Source organism: Ursus americanus, chromosome 32, assembly GCF_024610735.1.
Source record: "Ursus americanus isolate L20-20 chromosome 32, mUrsAme1.1.p, whole genome shotgun sequence".
Lineage (NCBI taxonomy): Eukaryota > Metazoa > Chordata > Mammalia > Carnivora > Ursidae > Ursus > Ursus americanus.
This window is the reverse complement of record NC_142158.1, coordinates 23526410-23548124: the sequence shown is the minus strand read 5'-3', so window position 1 is coordinate 23548124 and position 21715 is coordinate 23526410. Positions and strand designations below refer to the sequence as shown.

The 21715-nt window shown below is 39.6% G+C and overlaps 1 protein-coding gene across 5 annotated transcripts in view; it reads right to left on the bottom strand.

The window, feature by feature from the left end:
- CDKAL1 (CDKAL1 threonylcarbamoyladenosine tRNA methylthiotransferase) overlaps nt 1-21715 on the bottom strand; it is a 673848-nt gene that overhangs the window by 498918 nt on the left and 153215 nt on the right. For 4 of the 5 annotated variants that reach the window (XR_015722607.1, XR_006779269.2, XM_087858099.1 and 1 more), the window contains exon 6: nt 7508-7604. Coding sequence is in view for 3 of the 5 variants with exons in the window: in XM_087858099.1 (XP_087714225.1) it covers nt 7508-7604 (97 nt within the window). In the remaining 2 variants the exon portion in view is untranslated. Of the gene's footprint in view, nt 1-7507; nt 7605-11174; nt 11191-21715 lie in introns of all 5 variants that reach the window. The other variant, XM_087858100.1, reaches the window with a different exon arrangement.

Below are 21715 nucleotides of genomic sequence, written 5' to 3'. Positions count from 1 at the left end.
TTCATTTACCTTTTGCAATATACGATAGAAATATTCTCAAATACAGCCTCTTTGAAATGCTACTTTATTTATACACGTAATTTTCAAAATTAAAGTGTCCACATTTGAAATACTCACCATGCTATTTGACTTTTCAGTATTAGGGCAGGCTGTCTGAAAAGATGTTTTAAACCACTGCAAATCAACCTGGTTAACAGTCCCTGAGATAAGTGGACACCTGTGTTAGGCAACATTTTTGTTCAGCTACCCAAAGAAAAGTGTGCACCTGCCTGCAGGGCTCACAGCTGGCAAAATCAGGAAGTTCTGTCACTTACAAATTTTTTGACATCCAATTATACATTCTGCTGTGAATTGCATGTTTTCAAATGTTATAACCTGTGGATTAATTCAGTTTATTTAGGATTTCTAGAGTATACAATCACAAAGACAAGCCTAATGAATCAACAACAGGATCAAGTTCAAATGCAGTCCTTAGTTAGTAATTAACACAGAAAATAAACACAAAATGTACAATATTGTAAACATGCTTTCCTAAACAGAGTACAAACCAACCTTCCTACTAAATGTCAGACGTATTAATAATGGCTCCTCCAATAATGAAGAAATAACACTACCCTAAGAAGAACTGAAGCAAATAAATACTGTCTCACCCACCTATCCCTAACACAACTTCTAACTGTAGGACACAAAGTATATTTTCTCAAAGTATATCTGGGCCTTAAGAGAAGACTCCCAACTAACCAACTTCCTATGGTCTTAGGGACCCATCCCACCACATTCTCTTGGACAAGAGATGTCCTAGGCTTAAACCAGATATCATTAAGAACTGGAATTTATCTTGATGAAGTCCCACAAGTTCATTTTATCTTTTGTTTTTCTTGCCTTTGGAGATGTGTCATGAGAAAGGTGCTTTGGCCGATGTCATAGAGATTGCTGCCTATGTTCTCCTCTAGGATTTTGATGGATTCCTGTCTCACATCAAGGTCTTTTGTCCATTTGGAGTTTATCTTTGTGTATGGTGTGAGAGAGTGGTCAAGTTTCATTCTTTTGCATGTAGCTGTCCAATTTTCCCAGCACCATTTATTGAAGAGACTGTCTTTTTTATTACTCAGCTATCAGAAGGAATGAGTTCTCAACATTTGCTGCAACATGGACGGCACTGGAGGAGATAATGCTAAGTGAAATAAGTCAAGCAGAGAAAGACAATTATCATGATTTCTCTCATTTATGAAACATAAGAACTAGGAAGATCGGTAGGGGAAGAAAGGGATAAAGAAAGGGGGGCTAATCAGAAGGGGGAATGAAGCATGAGAGACTACGGACTCTGAGAAACAAACTGAGGGCTTCAGAGGGGAGGGGGTGGGGTAATGGGATAGGCTGGTGATGGGTAGTAAGGAGGGCACGTATTGCATGGTGCGCTGGGTGTTATACGCAACTAATGAATCATCGACCTTTATATCAGAAACCAGGGATGTACTGTATGGTGACTAACATAATATAATAAAAAAACATTTAAAAAAAAGAACTGGAATTTAAGCTCTGTGAGGACAGGCATCCTGGATGACTTTATAAACTGCCACATTCCTAGCACCTAGAATGGCAGCTACCACATAATGGGTCTCCGGTAAGTACTTATTAATGGAAAAATGATGTGGCAGCCCAGGGATTTGAAGCCAGGCTTTTTGAGTCCTGAAGTCTACTCTTCTTTTTTTCTACCAGACATTAACAGAGAACATGATGCTTTCTGGTTGACTAAAAGAAACTTTCTTACCAAAAAATGAGCTGAAGAGAAGGAAAGGAACATTCAAAAGTATAGTCACAAGATCCTGGAACCACCTACAGCTACACACAGAGTAACCAAAGTAAACAAGTAACAGCAGTGACTTTAAACCATGGCATTGCATGAAAACGCATTCCAAGGGGTGTGGTTAACCGTGACTCTCTGCCCCAAGAGACATAAAATTTTTCACTGTGAGGTAAAATGTTTCAAGATCCTGAAAAAAATTAAAAAGATCCTGATTCTGTACTGGTTACCTATAAATATATATGTCCTAGATACCAAATAAAATTTCATTTCATCATTCTAGAAAAGAAGTTTTGGTTACAAAAGGTCTTTTTATCGAAGACATGGATGTTTTTAAATCTTTTCACTCTCTCCTCCCAATGTAAAAAAAAAAAAAAAATTAGATATTTTTGTGCTCCAGAATGGGAAAAATGTAGAGGTCACTGTCACTAAAGGCAGTTCTTCTCGACCCAGAGGTTGATAGGTTTTGATATTCTGTTATTTTCTTTCCATTCACCACCACACAAATAATATTAATTACCACCAGATAGTTCCAGGAGACAGTAGGAGAGATGATAATAAAATACCCAGGGGTCTGACAATAACTGCTATGTGCCCTCACTACACTGCTATTCCTGATTAGGAAAACAAATTAAACATCCCATCTCTAAAGGCTGATATTGATGGAAATTCACACGTTACAACGGTAGTAATATCCTTCTTAATTATTAAGAATCGTCTTTGTTAACTGTTACTTCAGGAGTACTTACAAACATGGCGGACAATATGCCTTTGTAACTCGAGTGTGCACTAAGCAAGTTCTCAGCCAATGATCCCCACCTTTTTGTTTCAATCACTTGGTCAAAAGAACCGACACACCTTCCCTGTACTGTGGGGTGACAGAAAATCCTAGCAGACGGTAGAAGCACAGAACGCAGTACGCGGGCTCTTTCTTCCTCCTAGGAGCTATTAAAGCCCTGTGTCATAGTAATTCTGTGAGGGGAATTTTGTGAGGGAATAACAGTTTTCACTCCGTCTGGAAAAAAAAAAAAAAAACTGAAGTACAATCCCTAAAACTAGTTTCCTAAGTCGATGAATTTAAATATCTTCGGGTTTTTTTTCCACACTTCAGAATTTTTTTGTCTAAATTAATATACTTCATTTCTTTCTTTCAGTTAAACTCACTATATTGCAAAAGGTTTCTGTTTTTGTAGCAATTCTAACAATTATCTTCAGAAACAGGTCTTTTCAGACACCATTTATAGATGATTTTGGTTTCCTACTTCAGATTTTTTTAATTTTAGGTTCTGTGGACATAGCTTTTATGTAGAGAGTCAGTTATGATAAATGTTATGTAGCTGCCAAAGAAACGACTGCTCTATAAAATGATGTTTACAAAGAATAATCCTATATTTTAATAGTAATACTAACTGCTGAAGACATAATTAGATTACAACCCAAACACTGTTACTGATAGTGTGATTTCACTTTTTGAAACTTTTCACAACATACTGATTTGATTTGAAGTTAAAACAAAAAGCCCTTTGTGGGGGGCACCTGGCCGGCTCAGTTGAAAGAGCATGTGACTCATAGTCTCAGGGTTGTGCGTTCAAGCCCCACATTGGGTGTAGAGATGACATTTCTTAAAAAAATAATAAATAAATAAATAAATAGATAGATAGATAGATAAATAAATAAATGAAAGTTTTAAAAAATAACTTAAAAAACCAACCCACAATGGGGGGAGGAAGTTAAAGGGGATAAGCAAAATTATAATTATTGTGTTTCAGTGATGGAATTATGAATATTCTTTCTAGTTCCATTTTTACTTTTTATTTTTTTAAATAATATTTATTTTGTTATATTAGTCACCATACAGTACATCCCCAGTTCTTGATGCAATGTTCCATGATTCATTACTTGCATATAACACCCAGTGCACCATGCAATATGTGCCCTCCTTACTACCCATCACTGGTCTATCCCAATTCTCCACCCTCCTCCCCTCTGAAGCCCTCAGTTTGTTTCCCAGAGTCCACAGTCTCTCATGATTCATTCCCCCTTCTCTTTACCCCCTCTTCATTCTTTCCTTCCTTCTCCTACCGATCTTCCTATTTCTTATGTTCCATAAATGAGTAAAACCATATGATAATTGTCTTTCTCTGCTTGACTTATTTCACTTAGCATAATCTCCTCCAGGCCCGTCCATGTTGCTGCAAATGTTGTGTAATCGTTCTTTCTGATGGCTGAGTAATATTCCATTGTATATATGGAGCACATCTTCTTAATTCAGTCATCTGCTGAAGGGCATCTCAGCTCCTTCCACGATTTCGCTATTATGGACAATGCTGCTACAAACACTGGGGTGCATATGGCCCTTCTCTTCACTACGTCTGTATCTTTGGGGTAAATACGCAGTAGTGCAATTGCTGGATCATAGGGTAGCTCAATTTTTAACTTTTTAAGAGACCTCCACACTGTTTTCTAAAGTGGCTATACCAACTTGCATTCCCACCAACAGTGTAAGAGGGATCCCCTTTCTCCACATCCTCTCCAACATTTGTTGTTTCCTGCCTTGTCCATTTTTGCCATTCTAACTGGTGTTAGGTGGTATCTTAGTGTGGTTTTGATTTGAATTTCCCTGATGGCTAATGATTTTGAACATTTTTCATGTGTCTGTTAGCCATTTCTATGTCTTCATTGGAAAAGTGTCTGTTCATATCTTCTGCCCATTTATTGATTTGATTATTTGTTTCACCTGTATTGAGTTTGAGAAGTTCTTTGTAGATCTTGGATACCAGTCTTTTATCTGTAGTGTCATTTGCAAATATCTTCTCCCATTCTGTGGGCTGCCTCTTACTTTTTTTGACTGTTTCCTTGGCTGTGCAGAAGCTTTTTATCTTGATGAAGTCCCACAAGTTCATTTTTTCTTTTGTTTCTCTTGCCTTTGGAGATGTGTCATGAAAAAAGTTGCTGTGGCCGATGTCAAAGAGGGTGCAGCCTATGTTCTGCTCTAGGATTTTGATGGATTCGTGTCTCACATCGAGGCCTTTCAATCATTTGGAGTTTATCTTTGTATGTGGTGTGAGAGAGTGGTCAAGTTTCATTCTTTTGCATACGGCTGTCCAATTTTCCCAGCACCATTTATTGAAGAGACTGTCTTTTTTCCACTGGATGTTTTTTCCTGCTTTGTCAAAGATTAGTTGCCCAAAGAGCCGAGGGTCCATTTCTGGGTTCTCTATTCTGTTCCATTGGTCTGTGTGTCTCTTTTTGTGCCAGTACCATGCTGTCTTTGTGATCACAGCTTTGTAGTATAGCTTGAAGTCCGGCAACGTGATGCCCCCAGCTTTGTTTTTCCTTTTCAACAATTCCTTGGAGATTTGGGGTCTTTTCTGGTTCCACACAAATTTAAGGGCTGTTTGTTCCAGTTCTTTGAAAAATGTCATTGGTATTTTGATCAGGATGGCACTGAAAGTGTAGATTGCTCTGGGTAGCATAGACATTTTAACTATGTTTATTCTTCCGATCCATGAGCATGGAATATTTTTCCATCTTTTTGTGTCTTCTTCAATGTCTTTCAAGAGTGATTTGTAGTTTCTAGACTATAGATCCTTTAGGTCTCTGGTTAAGTTAATTCCAAGATAACGTATGATTTTTGGTGCTATTGTAAATGGAATGGATTCCCTAATTTCTCTTTCTTCAGTCTCATTGTTCATGTATAGAAATGCAACTGATTTCTGAGCATTGATTTTGTATCCCGCCACATTACTGAATTGTTCTATAACTTCTAATAGTTTGGGGGTGGAGTCTTTTGGGTTCCAGTTCCATTTTTAAATATGTGATCTTAAGTTACTTCTCTAATTATAAAGAAGCAAAATACATAAATCTAAAGAATTTCAGTGGTAATTAAATGAGATTCGATGACAGAACTAAAAGGGTGCAAGACTAAATGGGGAGGGGGGTGATATTATTTGCCAAAGCCACAAGTTTATATCATCCCTGAAAATCATCTTCCCCATTAGCAGCACGGGGCATGCTCCTTTAGAATCTCCCCTACATCCTAACATACACTGAGCTCTTCACTGCACACAGTGGAGTTCAGGAAAATGTTACCATAATACACACAGAGAAGAGGCTTTGTCATACTAAAGAAATTATCCTTGTACTATACTATACTAATTATACTAAAGAAATTATTCAGCAACTTAACTCTTAGAGATGAAATCTAAGATGAAACCTATGCTTTTACTGCATTCCATCCTAAAACGAAATTCTAACGAGTTTCCTATTTCCCTGACACAGCAGGACTATGTTTATGGGGAAAGTTAGTCTCACATGAATAGATAACTCAGGAGTCCATATTCATGTCATTCCTTAAACCAAGAGAAATCAAAAAGTAAACGGACAAATGGTGAAAACAAACTAAACTTCTCAAACATTCAGGTTCTGTTTAACACGAGACTGTTCAAAGATTATTAAATTTGCTAGTGGGGCAAGGATTTGACAGCAGAAAACAAGTTCATTACACTGAGAATACAGTATTAAAAGTTGTCAATAGCAGGGCATCTGGCTGGGTCAGTTGGTAGAGCATAGGACTCCTGATCTCGGGGATGTAAGTTCGAGCCTCATGTTGGATACAGAGATTACTTTAAAAAAAAAATAAAATAAAATAAAAAAACAAAAGTTGTCAACAGTACTGTTGTAAGGAAAAATCTAATAAATCTCATTCCAGATGCCAATTATTCATATACTTTTTCTATGAGTGTACTCTATATTATGTTTTTTAATTAATAAAGCCATTTTTTAAACAGGATTCCTGAGCATACTGAGTGCAGCCATAGAAGAATGGTGGGAAGGATGAAGCACCACCACGTGGTCAACAAACACTGACTGAATGCCAACTACCTTCGGGCATTTCGTGAATAGTGATGGCCACACAGAATAAGACCGATAACAGACAGCAAGTCTCCTGACGTCATGATGCTAAGAGCACGAAGATCCTTTCAGTCAGTCACCAAACACTTAGTGCTTACTGTATGTCAGGCATCACGGAAAAGTTGGGGAAACATGGTCAGCGTTGAAAAAAGATGGGAAAGCGGTCCCTGTGAAGTTAGTAATTTAAGTAGAAAGGTGGCCTTTATCAAAAAATTAGACAAGTGAATGTAAAATCACCACCCTGTGCGATGCTGAGAGGGCAGAGGACAGGTAAGCATAGTCGGCAAAGAGAACCGAGGCACGGGATGACGGTCAGACCGCACTGAGTGGTCAGAGGACGCTTTACAGAGTGGGTAACAGTGGAGTATGGCTCGGAGGATGAGTGTAAGGGAAGGGACACGTTCCAAAAACACGCATCTGTGTACTGCGGGGATGCCAAGGAGTTCAGTGGGATGGGAAAATTATAATGATATGGCAAGAAATGGTACCGGACAGGCAGACAAAGGCCAGGCAGTAGGAGGCGACTTAAATTCCGTATGGCTTCTTATTGTGTTTGGTAATTTTTTTTTTTTCTTTACGAGAGAATCAAGAACATGTTTTTGCCCTAAGGTGAAAAAGTTACAAAGACATGACGAAATTTCAACAGCAATGGGGTCAGTATGTTGAGGAGAGAGAGTCGGAAGTGTAACACAGCTTGTGAGTGACGCAGAAAGAGCAAATCAAATGTGGACCTAGTACATGTCTCAACGGCCTAAGATGTTCTTTTGTCCCCCTCAGGTACGAGCTTACCCCTATGATACTCAGTCCTTTAAGGTAGTCCTGTCGAGGCTGGGCTTGAGGAACACATCCAGCTAGCACTATCTTCTTATTCTCCTCTTGAGCTTTTCTGAAAGATGGAAAACAGTGTGATTCTTTTGCTCACGAGTGTACCCTTGGAAACTGACGTTAGTGCATGTAAGTTGTCCAAATCCTAACAAGCCCTTCTACCATGAAACCAGACTTTCTTACAACTGCTGAAAGAAAACATATTATAATAAGACTCCTGCACTACGCATCTATCGATCATACCATTAGAGAATACGACAGCCATCCAACCTGATGTCCTTCGTTATCATCCCATTACAAAACCAAAAAATTTACTTATACAGAATTCTCAAGGACATAAATCATGCTTAAAAGCCACTTTCTACTGAAGAACATCTCAGCTCCTTCCACAGTTTGGCTACTGTAGATAGAGAAGATGTGGTCTATTATTCAGCCATCAGAAAGGATGAATACCCACCATTTGTATCCACATGGATGTAACTGGAGGTGATTATGCTAAGCGAAATAAGTCAAGCAGAGAAAGACAATTATCAGACGGTTTCACTCATATGTGGAACATAAGGAATAGCGTGGAGGACCACAGGGGAAGGGAGAGAAACTGAATGGGAATAAATCAGAGAGGGAGACGAACCATGAGGGACTCTGGACTCCAGGAAACAAACTGAGGGTTACAAAAGGGAGGGGGATGGGGTAACCCGGCAACGGGTATTAAGGAGGGCACGTGTGGTGATGAGCACTGGGTATTAAACACAACTAATGAATCACTGAACACTGCATCAAAAACTAATGATGTCCTATATGCTGGCTAATTAAACACAATAAAAAGAAAAGCCACTTTCTAGACAGACAAGTTATCCATTCAAACAGATTATTTTAAATATTAATGAAAATGTTCCTAAAATTCATTCTATGACTTCCCAGTGTTTTGACCAATATAAAAGTAAAATATACTTTTTTAAAAAATTGAACAGAAATTTTAAAAATAGAAGGTATAATATCCCTTCTATCCTGGGAATTCCCACATCTGCCTAGTTCTGCTCCCCAGAGACTTACACTTAAGCTTACAGGGTGCTTATGCTAACTTCTAGCCCAGCCCTCACATGTGCAAGTCTAATGTGTAACTAGACCTGTGTTCAGTACTTACACATAAAGATGAAACTATATTTTCCTTACAAATACATCTTGTATCTTTCCTTTCACATCTTTACCTAAAGATCAATCTCATCCTTTTTATCCATTACAATATGGATATACTATAGCTTAACTATTCTTGTTCTGATCGGCATTTAGGTTGTTTCCAATCCTTCACTATTATAAATTATTTTACAATGAGCATGCATATACATACAACATATACACACCATACACATATGTATATACATACCTATGTACATATATACATGGATAGGTATCTTTGAATATTTGAGAAAGTGTTTCTGGATTATGGAAACCTAGATGTGAAATCCATGCTAAGACATCAAATTATTTCCCCAGCATAAATGCTAATTAGTAGAAATGCTGGTTCAAAGGTATACAGGTGTGGTTATTTAGCATGCCTTTACTTAGGAGGGGCTGGGGTATATTTTAGGCATTACTCATTCATCTGGCATACGTGTATACAGCAAACACTGACTGTGTGCTAGAAGACAGTGGTCAACCAAGCAGAACTGGTATCTTTTTCTAGAAAGTATCCACATCCTTTGCCATTTTAAAAATGAAATTTTCAAGTCTTCAATTCTTTTTCAAGTATATGGGTTTTGAAGTATAGTCATGCTTTGTTTCCTTTTTTTGTTTGTTTTTCTGGATGCTCGGGTACTAGGCTTCATGCACCAAACTGTGTTCCTGGCCCCACTGGCAATCTTTACCTTTCTAAAACCAACTGAGGAAGTTAAGGGTATCAGCAGCCCAGTTTCGGGACATGTAACTTTTAGAATACACCACTATGAAGTGAAAAGTCTCTACACCTGGCACTCTTGTCTTTTTCAAGCTTCTCAAGAGTACAAACTCAGAACTGGAGGCCAAAAAAAACCCCTGGGATTAACAGAAATAGCTGTTTGTGATCGACAGCCACATCAAAACCTTTTGGAAAGTATGCAAAAAGTGATTAAATGAATAAGTAGAGAAGAAAATACCATGTGAACATCATCTGTAAGTGTTTCATTTCAATAACTTATTAGAGAGCTTTGGTATAATTTTTCCATTTGGAATCCTGGGGGGGAGGGACTTGTTAATGGAATCAATAAAAACCCTGAGTCTGATACATTGCTTAACAGATCCAAGAGAATTACTGCCTCGATCTACCACCTGGTTTTACTTTTTTATCAGTACCATGCACATCACCGCACACAAATAGTTTTCTTCTGGTAAATGTGAAATACCTTATTCAAACAACAACAACAAAACATTTTTCCATTTACATTAACAATCTATATGAGAAAGTGACATCTGGTTTCCTCAAACATTTTAGCTACAACACTAAAATCACAGCAAACACCCCAGGGAGACTATAAGGTCACCAATAATTACATTCAAATTAAAAGGCCTGCCTCCTACAATGTGACTCAATTACTTAATTATGAAGCTCATCTAAGACATGATGCTGGAAGTTTAAGGGAACACAGTAAAGAAGAAGACACGCACTTTGTACTCCACAAGCTTCTGGTTTATGATGGATGAGATGTAAAAGAACATCAACAACCCAGCAGCAAATAAAATGCCCCTAGTGTCAGAAAGATACACAGGCAGCATTTGTATCATGGAGAAGAAAGGAATATGCAAACATCGAAAGATAGTACAAGGCTTCCAAACAAACCTGCGGGGATTTTAAGGGCAGACCGTGGCAGGAGAAGGTGGGACTGGAGGCAGAGAAAGCACCAGGCAGCTGTTCCAGCATGGACAAAGAGAAGAAGGTAAAAAGTACGAGGAAAGTATTACACTACAGAATTCCTATATTAGGGAGACTGGTAAAGCTTCTATTATGGAAGGAGACTTAAGAAAGAGGCTGGAGAGTTTCTATTTACGTTAGTGGGCAACGGGGAAGTGTTTGGTGGCAGTGTGGACACAGAGTGGAACCAAATTTTAAGAATATGACACTGGCGGCAAGATATAAAATGAAACACAAGGGGTAAAGAAAGCAAGAGGTGAGGAAATTTATTTAATACTCTAGGCAAAAAGATGTGACGCCTGAATGCATGTGGAAGATCAAAAAAATGAAAGATTAAAGGAAAGGAAATTAGCTTTCTTGCTAGAATATACTTGAGGGCAACCCCAAGGAGGAATCAAAGGTCTAAGGGGGATCAGCAAACATCTTATATAAAGAGCTACACAGTAAATAGTTTAGGTTTTTACTCACAGGTCCTCTGTTGGAAGAGTCTTAGCTCTGCCACCTTAATGCAAAATCAATCATACATAATACTCACGTGTGTGTGTGTGTGTGTGTGTGTGTGTGTGTGTGTGTGTGTGTTCCAATAAAGCTTCATTCACAAAAATAGGCACCAGGTCAGATTTGGCTCAAAGAAGCAGCTGGCTGAGTACTGAGATAGAAGGCAACAAATTCACAAAGGACACACTAAATCTGAGGTTCCATTAATGCCCATCAAGTTTCTGGAAATTCAAGTCACCAGCTGGGAACGAAGCTGGGGGGGAGACTTTCCAAATGTATGCTAACATGACAGCTGAAAACAGTGGATAGAACAGACCCTAAAGGTGTGGAGAGAATCCACTTGAGTACAAAATGTTAAGGCTCTTTGGAGATGTAGAAACATGTCCACAGAATAAGAATGTCCGTGTGGAAAACAAAAAGGAGGTAATATCACCACCGCCAACCATACTCTAACAACAGTAATAATCACGGCTAGCACTTACACGGCACTTCATCAAGTTAACCATTATATCGTTAGCTATATTTGAAAACAGTGCAGCCAATATGTGTAACAATCCAGGAAAAGTGTTCTGGTGACATTATAAACACTAAATCAAGTCATAAAACAGTCCAAGGCTGATTTTAAGAGAGTAGGCAGAACACCAGAAAATTAAGAGGAAAAGTTCAAAATAGAGATGCTTTAGTAGGTAATTTATTTAAAATACTATTTCATGCTTTTACTGAATTTGGATTTAAAATGCTAGAGTGGACCAGAACTATAAACAAAGCAAAAATCATAGCCCCGTTATGGAATATTAATGCCACATTTTATATGTGACCAAATACAGTGGCAAAGTTTTAACACAATTTCTCTGAGTCTTCTTGTTCTAAACATTCCCTTCTTACATCCTGTTCTTTTTGTATAGTGAGCTTTGTTCAGGCTAATAAAAGTCTGTAAAACAATTTCTTTAGAAACAAACCCAGCAAAGACACATTTTTAAAAGCTTTTATCCTTCAAAATGAATGTTGGTAACAAAAATACCTTAAGAAACTTTAAAGTAGCATGAATTTCTATGTCCTCATTTTAGATAGCCTTGAAATGTTAATTAAAACAAAAATTACATGTAAAGTTAATTCAATATAATCATTATTTTCTTGAAACATATTTCTAAATTAGAGACATATCCTTGACTAGAGCACTGACTCGAGTAATGCAGAAAACATAAGGAAACCTTTCCCTCTTTTCTGCCAACTACTAAATACAAGAAATATTTTGTACAGAATCTTAAAATTCACAGAAGCATATACAATAAAGATGGTATAGTATCATTTGCTTTATTTCACAAAAGAGAAAGTTGAGGAGCACCTGGATGACTCAGGTGGTTAAGCATCTGCCTTCAGCTCAGGTCATGATTTCGGGGTCCTGGGATGGAGCCCCACGTAGGGCTCCCTGCTCACCGGGGAGTCGGCTTCTCCCTCTGCTCCTCCCCACCCCACTCGTTCTCTCTTTCTCTCCCCCCCCCCCACCTGCTCTCACTTTCAAATAAATAAAGTCTTTAAAAAGAGAGAGAGAGAAAATTGAGATTCAAGAAGATGTAATAATTGTGGCCCAAAGTCCACACTTTGAGTTAGTGCTGGAGCTGGGATGGGCGCCCAAGATTCTCTCTCCCTTGAAGATCAGATCTCAGGACATAAATCAAACTTGGGTTTTGACCATGTAATAAAAATTAGAGCAATCACTTCTTGATTAAAACCACACAGAAATTTATAGGGATTATAATATATCGAATGTCTTCAAAGTAGAAACACAGTATTTGACAGTTCCTGTTTTCCTGAGTTTTGTGCACAATCTAATATTAGCAGAGTAATAAACTCCTGTATATATCAAGAAAAACACAGTTCTCTACAAGTAGTGGGTAGGGAGGAAATGCTGCTCCTCTCTCCATGTTCTTTTCTCCTATTCCTTACATCCTTCCTGCAACTTGATGCTTAGTCAATATAAATACTCATAATAATGACTAGGTCTTCATCTAAAGTTTTCTTTCATGAAAAAATATTTCTTAAATATATATCCGACTTCTACATTTCTTTGGGGGAAGAGGGGCAGAAAGAGAAGGGGAGGGGGAGGGAGTACCTTAAGCAGACTCCATGCCCAGCATGGAGCTTGATGCAGGGGTTGAGCTCAGAATCCTGAGATCATGACCTGAGCTGAAATTAAGAGTTGGACGCTTAACCAACTGAGCCACCCAGGAGCCCTTAATTTTTACATTTCTAAACTCATACTGCTATAATCATAAAATCTCTTCCTCACAACAGCGCTAAAAAGAGTCAAATTAATCTGTTTCTGTACAAAGCAAGTACCATCTTCATTACTCTGCATGTGAGTATTTTCTGCACTAAAATATTCAAGGAAGAGAACATCTATGGTAAGTATTCATAGTTAGGCAAGTAGCCATGTGAAACACATAAAAATATATCAGCAAATTAGGATCTATGTGTGTGACAAACTTCCATAACATGACGCCTTTTCTAATTTTGGAACAAGCAGTTGAGGAAGAAGTGGTCTATAGCAATGCCACTGTCTACCTACATAACTACTATCAGGATGTGGAGAGTTGGGCTAGGGGCTGCCAAAAGCTGAAAATAAAGTTACTCTAAGACTTGATGGGATTTATCAATCTGAAAAAAAAATCCAAACATGTATTCAATTATGTAACTGGAGATCCCTGCAGACATTCAAATCCAAAGTAACTGGGGTATCGTCTTGGGATCTCAAGACTCAATTTTAACTAAACAAAAACTAGAATATAACTGCACATTTTATGCCCCATAAGAAAGAATGTTATTGAAAGGGCAGTAGTCCTCATTGCACCCAAAAGAGTCCAAAGGGTAAAAATTTCTCAACATCTGTAACAGTGACAAGCAGACTAGGCACCGGGGCAGATGACCACAGACAGAGCAGTCATTTCTCAAAGTGAATCGAGGCACAACCAACTACCACACCCTGATGAACTGGCCAGACAAAACCAGGCAAGAAATTCCCACTTGAGTTCAGCTCCAATGAGTTTCCCTTTCTTACGCTTACCGCCAGTACAAGTTCCTGGGTTCACTGATAAGAACTTTTGTTCATCAATAAAGTCAATAATGCAACATTTCACTGCTTCACTCTATCACTCCTTCGCTCACCACATGCCAGAGACAAGGACAAAGAAAGATAAAAGATAGTCCCGGCTCTCCAGCAGTTCACAGTCTGGTGAGAAGAGGAGAAAATGGGCTTTAGCACTCAGGTTGTTTTGCATGAAGGGGAAGAACGGAGGTCTGGCGGTGGCAAGGAGAGCTGCGGGTGAATCAGCATGCATCCCCGCGAAGAGACTCCAGGGCACCCAGCTGTGAAGGCCAGACAGTCTTCTCCACGAGCAGTGCTATGTAACCCTGACATCCAACGAGGTCCCTGAGGGATGCAGTCAGGGATACAGAGGAGGCTGAGCAAAGGGGACCATGGTCTTCCTCCTCCTCGTCCACTACAACCTGTTACTGTGCTTGTGTGTGGCTTCATGTATCAAAGATCTGTGACAGATTTGTTTGAACAAAGTGTCCCGAGACTTTAAATTAAGGGGGGAGAAAGGTGAGCATAGGACACAGACTTTTTCCCAGCTCCACTGAGGTATAACTACCAACGGCATGGACTTTTGTTAAGAGGCTAAGGGCATAAAGAAAATTGGATCATTATAGAAAAATGGAATTTCAATTAGAATTGCAAACAAGTTTCAAAAAGAAGCTACAAGAGAAAAGTCATTGGGGAAAGCGGGTGAGACCAAAGACAGGAGGGATGAGAAGCAGCAGAAGGAAATCAGAAAATGGGTGATGTGCTCACACACTGGGCAGAAGCCAAGAAAGAAGCACCGTAAGAAAGCACCAGGGAGGCCTAACCAGCCTCATGGCTCCAAACAGAACCAAGAGGTTTCTCTCTGAATCCTGCCTGGCTAGCTGCTAAAAGTCACTCTCTCTGCAAGTCAGGAAATTAGCATTTCCTCAGAAATGGGGGGCTATGGGGGGAATCCTTCTAATTCTGCTATTGACCATGGTCAGAAATGCCTACATAAGAAACTGAATTAGTGAGACTGATTATTATGAATTCGGTCCCCGGGCCCATTTAACTCTAGGCCAGTCTACAAAAAATCAAGTTTCTGAATCTGCAAAACTAAGGGTCATACCCTGAAATATACTGACAACAGCTAGTTATGCCACATGGAAAGGCAGCTTGACATGACATACATTCCACTGCTCTAAAACTGGAACCTCAATCCTGCAAGACAATTAAGCAGCCATACTATCTGGTTTCGAACGCTAGTGGCTTAAAGGTTGTATCAGAAGGACTGAAAGCCACAGGTTTCTTCTCTGATTCAGAAATTCAGCACCAAGACACCTGGCCAAGTTAATGGTAAGTCAGTGAATAGCAAGTCCATCCTCCCAGTTGTTTTTCCAAAACTCACAGAATTATTCTTACTACATCCTGTTCTCTAATACCGAGTCCATCGGCAAACCCCGCTCACTGGACCTCGGGAGGATGCCCAGGTTCCAACCACATTTCACCCCCTCACGGCTACCGCCCTAGTCAAAGCCAGAAACATTTCTGCCCTGCGTCCTTCTACCTTTGTCCCCTTATCGTTTACTCTGACTCAACACAGCAGTCAGAGGGATCTCTGTAAAATGTAAGCCAGAACAAAGCACCCCTCTCCTCAAAATCTTCTTATGGTTCATTATCTCACAAAGATTAAAAGGCAAAGGTTTTCAAAATGCCCTACAAGGCTCTGCCCCCCCACCCCAGCGCCCCTCCTCCCTTCCCTCCTTCCCCTCATCTCCTGGGACGCCTACTACTCTTTCTCCACTCCATCTGTTCCAGCTACGCAGGCCTTCCAAGTCTTCCTGGAAAATGCCACACACACACCCACGTTAGGCCGTTCCCCGTGCTGACCCACTGTTACGCAGAAGTCCATGTGGTCGCCTCCCTTCCTCCTGCCGGTCCCGGCTCGTGGACCATCTTCACTGAAGCTGTGGCACGCCACGGCAGCACCACCGCTCCCTTCACTGCTTGCCTCCTCACAGCACCTCTCATCTTCTCCTCTCCTACACAATTTTCAAAATTTTTAAATAGTGTGCCCCCCTTCTGCCTCCCCCCCGCCTCAAGAGTGTGCTTTCAAAAACACAGGGATTTGGGTGTACGTTTTCTTACAGAAGTATCTTGAGACTTAGACCAGAACCTGGTATACTGTAGTAGCAAGAAGGGGGAGGGGGACACTAGAAGTCCAACCACAGAGTCGTCCATGAACTGTGACAGAGGCATATAAAGGAACAGGACAGTCACCTGAGAAACACAGTGGCGAAGTGACTGAGAGCACAGACTCTGAAGCCAGATGGCCTAGGTTGCAATGGTGGCTCGGTTTACTGTGTAACCACAGATGAATTACTTAACCTCTCTGAGCTATAGTTTCTTCACTTGTAATAGAAGTTCTTACCATGAAGTTGTGAGACTTAATGTGATAATATATAAAAAGCACTTTAGAAAGTGCTAGCACACAGTAAGAACATTATAAACGTTATTATATTGAGAACTACAAGGCCTGACATGGATAGATAGCGATATTACATGGTTATGAGAAAACATCAAGTTAGAGAACAGGATGGAAACTATGTCTCATTTATACAAAGAAGGTATTAAGAAGGCATATGCATAGAAAATCCTGCAAGGAAACGTTCCAACTTGTAAACAACCACCACCTCTGTTGGAGAAAGAATGAAGAAAACAGACACTGTGTTAAAAGCTTGCCACTACAACAGGCCAGGGGAAGGATTCCCAGCATCCAGACCACTCCTGGAAAGGCGTCATCCCAGGATTAACTCCTGTCGAGGAGACCATTCATGGCATGTTCCTCCTTATATACTTTCCTAACTCACCCTGGGTCACCTCAAAGAGCTCCCAACATTTGTAGAGCTCCTCCTAGATGGGACGGTTGCCCAGTCGAACAGATTTTACCCAAATGGTCCATATTTCCTACAGTATCACTTACAAGTGGTCACGTGGCTTCTACTTTACTTCCCCGGAGATACGGAGCTCAGTACTTCAGTTTCCTGTTTAATCACAGAACACTTGCTTTTGCCCGTTAGTTCTTATTTGTTAAGTTCATCTTCAGATAGCTTCTACTTATTCACCCAAATTCGCCTTCTTTTACCCTCAAAGCCTTATCCCCTCCACTGGCCTACATCCCAAACCATGTTTGGTCAAAACAATATGTAACCATTGTAAAGGAAATGTCTCTAAAATATTTGTACGGCAGGCTCACATTTCCTATTGCACAAAATACGGTGAATCTAACTGAACCGGTAGCTGATTGCCTTAATCACTGGAGGTACAGAATTTCACATCTCTAAAAGACACCCAAAGCTTCCTAGCCTTGTGATTTCATGTCATAAAAGACAAAATGGAGGATCAGAAAGATGAAATAGCTTGCCCAAGGTCAAAGTAAAGACAGACCTGACAGTCATCCATCACTGCCCTTTGCTTCAATATAATGACGTCCACACCAGGGGATACCGAGATCTGTAAGGCTGTGTGGCCCCATCATAAATAACCACAGGAAGCCATACAGATGGATTCTTCTCTTTTGTCGGCTCTTACCTCTCAACATGTCATTTCTAACTTGTCTATCCAACTCTCCCACCGCCACTTCTAACTGCCATGCAACGAATTTATAAAACTTCTGGAGTAAATGAGGACCAATCAACAACCTCTTTTTATACATGATTTTCACAAATTCATTAGTGAAATATTTTGTGCCTATTATATGTACAGTATATGCTTAGAAGCTTGTCAGATATCAAGAGGAATTTGTGCTTCAAGAAATACACATGAAGTTGAAAAGAACAAAAAAACCCTGAAATATGCAAACTGAACACAAATACAAATGGACATTTAAGTACAAGGTTGGTATATTAATAAGTACGAATAAATTTACTGACTTTTTATAATCTTAAAAAAATGGCCACCAAAACTTTTAATCAAAGAACTCACCAATAAAAAAGGGGGGGAGAATCCAGATTATAAATATAAACAACAGTATATAAACCATACGCATGTAGCACTATACTAGTATGTTGCATACATTATAAAACATACCTTAGTCTTAGGATTTTTGTAATGAATTACTGGGAAAGAAAATTAGTGTTCTGAGTTCAAACAGGGAGAAGTTACTGCAGGCACAAAGGATTAGAAAACCTCCTAAAATCTGGTGTAATGCTAACACTCACCTAGAACCCACTTTACTCATTGAAGAGGACCAGTACATGCCACCACAAAACACAGCACTTTGGCAAGAAGATTATTTTGAGCTGAAGGCAATTAAGAAACAGCAGGCTCAGGAAAAGAGACCCTCCCCCTCCCCAATTAGGCTAAGAGAAGGATGTAAATTTCCACTTAAAGGCATTCCCCCCTCCAGTACCAGGAAAAGAGAACTACTCCAGAGACAACTCAGACTGCCTGACTCTTCATGCACCACCAACCCTACTACACAACCCTGATTTACCATGCATTTCCTTTTTTTTTTTTTTAAAGATTTTATTTATTTATTTGACAGAGAGAGAGATAGCCAGCGAGACAGGGAACACAAGCAGGGGGAGTGGGAGAGGAAGAAGCAGGCTCCCAGGAGAGGAGCCCGAAGCGGGGCTCGATCCCAGAACGCCGGGATCACGCCCTGAGCCGAAGGCAGACGCTTAAGGACTGCGCCACCCAGGCGCCCCATACCATGCATTTCCTAATCACATTACCATCATTTCCCTCTCCCCAAGAAACCCCAAACCCTTTCTCCTTATCTGAACTCTTCTCTACTCCTTATCACCTTTGTTAAGATGGTATATAATCTCCAAATTCTGGCCTCCTGAGTCCTATTTCTTTATGAATAACCCTATATACCTAAATATGCTTTTTTTCCCCGTTAATGCATCTTTTATCAGATTGATTCCCAGGCCCTGGTCGATGAACCTAAGAAAGTACATACGATAAGGGGATTTTTTTTCCTCCCCTACATTAGGAAGTTTAAGGTTCTGTGTAACTTTCTGTGTAACTTCTGGATCCAAGGAAAAGTAAGAGGCATGAGCCCCATGAAAATCTGACCACTGGATAGAGGATACCTCACCACCTTTAAAACTGCATATAAGACTTGCCCAGCACTTACCATTTGAATCAATCATTTCCTTCTTGTTAAGCTAATTAAAGTAAGTAAAACACTCCTTCCTTAAAAGGATTAACACAAAAAATAACCCAAGTTTCTGACAGATATATTCCTATTATGGAGAATTCATTTCATAAAATGAAAAGCAAATGTGTAATTAGTTCACCTCCTCTAAGATCAATATCCTGACACTCTGTTCATAGCAAACACTTTAGATGGTAATATCCGTGGACAGAGCAAAGAAACAAAGAGAGGAAGGAAAAAGGGAAAGAAAGGAATCTCAAGAGTCTATGAATATATCAGAAGACCTTAATAAAGTGACATTGAGAAGAGACACCCTGATCAGCTCTTACATTCATTCAATTCACTATCCAATTTGCACATATCACTGTACTTCACTCTAATTATCACATTTACCAAGAAAGACGAAAATTAAATTACAACAGGAATCTACATATTTTGAGGAAGGAATGAGGGAAACATACACATAGGGTTCCAACTACAAATTGAATTAAAGGGTTCAAAGTTTGGAAGGAAAATGCGCAGTTGGGTTTATTTCTAATGCACCCTGAATACCACTTGAGCTGGAGTACCATTAGATCCCCACCTGGTTTGGGGGGGGGGGGGGGGACCCACCTGCATTTAGAATTGGCTTATAAGGTCTGAATAAAAAGTTATTAGAAACTTACAAAGAGTTCCTAAACAAGATTTCTGCGTTCTTTATGCCTTTTTCAAAGCCACTTTTCCAAAGAGGTGTTAATATAAACCTGATCCCCTGGAGGGGGTAACAGAAAAGCACTTTGTTATTTAAAATCATAAATAAAAAGGGCTCCCAAGTAAGAGCTGTCTCCTCCACTGACTCCTACAGCCATGAAATCCCGGCAACAGGAGAGAAACTTCCTTCAAAACTGCCTTAACTGGGTGGGCTTTGGCAAGCTTTAATTCCCACATGATCAAGAAGTTTCACTGGAGGGGCAAGAGGCAAAGAAAGGAGTACCTCTGGGCACTATCGACAACCCATTTTTAACATATTCTAGGTGAACTACCTAATTCAGAAAAATCATTGCCCATGGGGCGCCTGGGTGGCTCAGTCCTTAAGCATCTGCCTTTGGCTCAGGGCGTGATCCCGGGGTCCTGGGATCGAGCCCCACATCGGGCTCCTCCACTGGGAGCCTGCTTCTTCCTCTCCCACTCCCCCTGCTTGTGTTCCCTCTCTCACTGGCTGTCCCTCTGTCAAATAAATAAATAAAATTTAAAAAAAAAAGAAAGAAAAAAAGAAAAATCATTGCCCTAAATTCTCTGTCCTGTTCCTATGACAAACGATTCATAACGTTCAGCACCGATTTCCCGTACTGTAGTTCTTGCAACAGAGATCGCTGCCCGTGCAGAACCATGAGCTCCTTGAGGGCAATGCCAGGATGGGATTCACATTACAACACACCACAGAATACATTTTCAAAAGACTTCTTGCAATTTAATAAGTGAAAGAAAAGCTAAGACTAGGAAATAATGCTAGGGTCAATCATTAACTAAAGTTGTGATTAATAAGCCATGCTTAGGTCTCTTAAAATTTAATGAAGCCACCATTAAATTGGGATGTATCTTTTTCATCAACAAAAACAGATGATCCAATCAGATGAACTAACTACATATGATTAGTGTCAACACCATCTATCTAAATTTGAATTTTATGGTAAATCCTAACAGGAGTTTCACTCTCACAGATCAAATAAACAGTTTATAAGAATTACTATCATATTCTTAAGAATTATTTTCTTAGTGTTTATAAACAGCACGATTTTCTCCTTAACTCTCTACTTTGTCCTCTCCATTACTCCTTCAAAAAAAAAAAGTATTTTACATCTTCAGTAAAGTAATACAGCTATTACTTGTAATTAATCTGACCTCAGATAAGAAAGCTATTGATAACAAATGCAACTATTTTTTTAACTTCACGAGGAAAAAACAATTTTTACAGCAGCACCTAACGTAGCTGGTCAGACAAATCTTGGGGCGACCGGCTCACTTCTAGTTCCAGAAAGAAAAGCAATTTCAGTGAAACAGACACTGCCCTCTATTCTATGTGAAAATGCCCTAACACCAACGTAAAAGGACAAAACATCACTGGGGAGCAGGGGGGGTACCATCAAACTTCCACTGTTTGCAATTCCAGCCAAAAGACAAACGTTGCAGCACTCACACTAACATCCATTCAAATTATCAACTGAAATGACCAAGCAAATGTCACTCACCATTTAGTAGCATGACTTAAAAAAATGAAAACATACTATAATAAAAAATTTAAAAAACAGGTTTTCTTCATTAACACTGCTGTCTAGTATGAAGAAACTAAAGCTCGGAGTCATGTAAAAAGGGACTACGTGCTACCTCTCAGGCACCTAAGAGAGAAGAACATGTTCAGACTGCCTCTTCTAGGTTCCATGTCACTAGGAGGGACAGCAGTAACAATAAAAAGGCTGAGACAAGAAAACAATACATAGGACTGCCACAATTAAGTTTTTATACAATCAACTAATAGCTATTGAACAATCACAATGGAGCAAGTACGAAATATTTGGGATACAA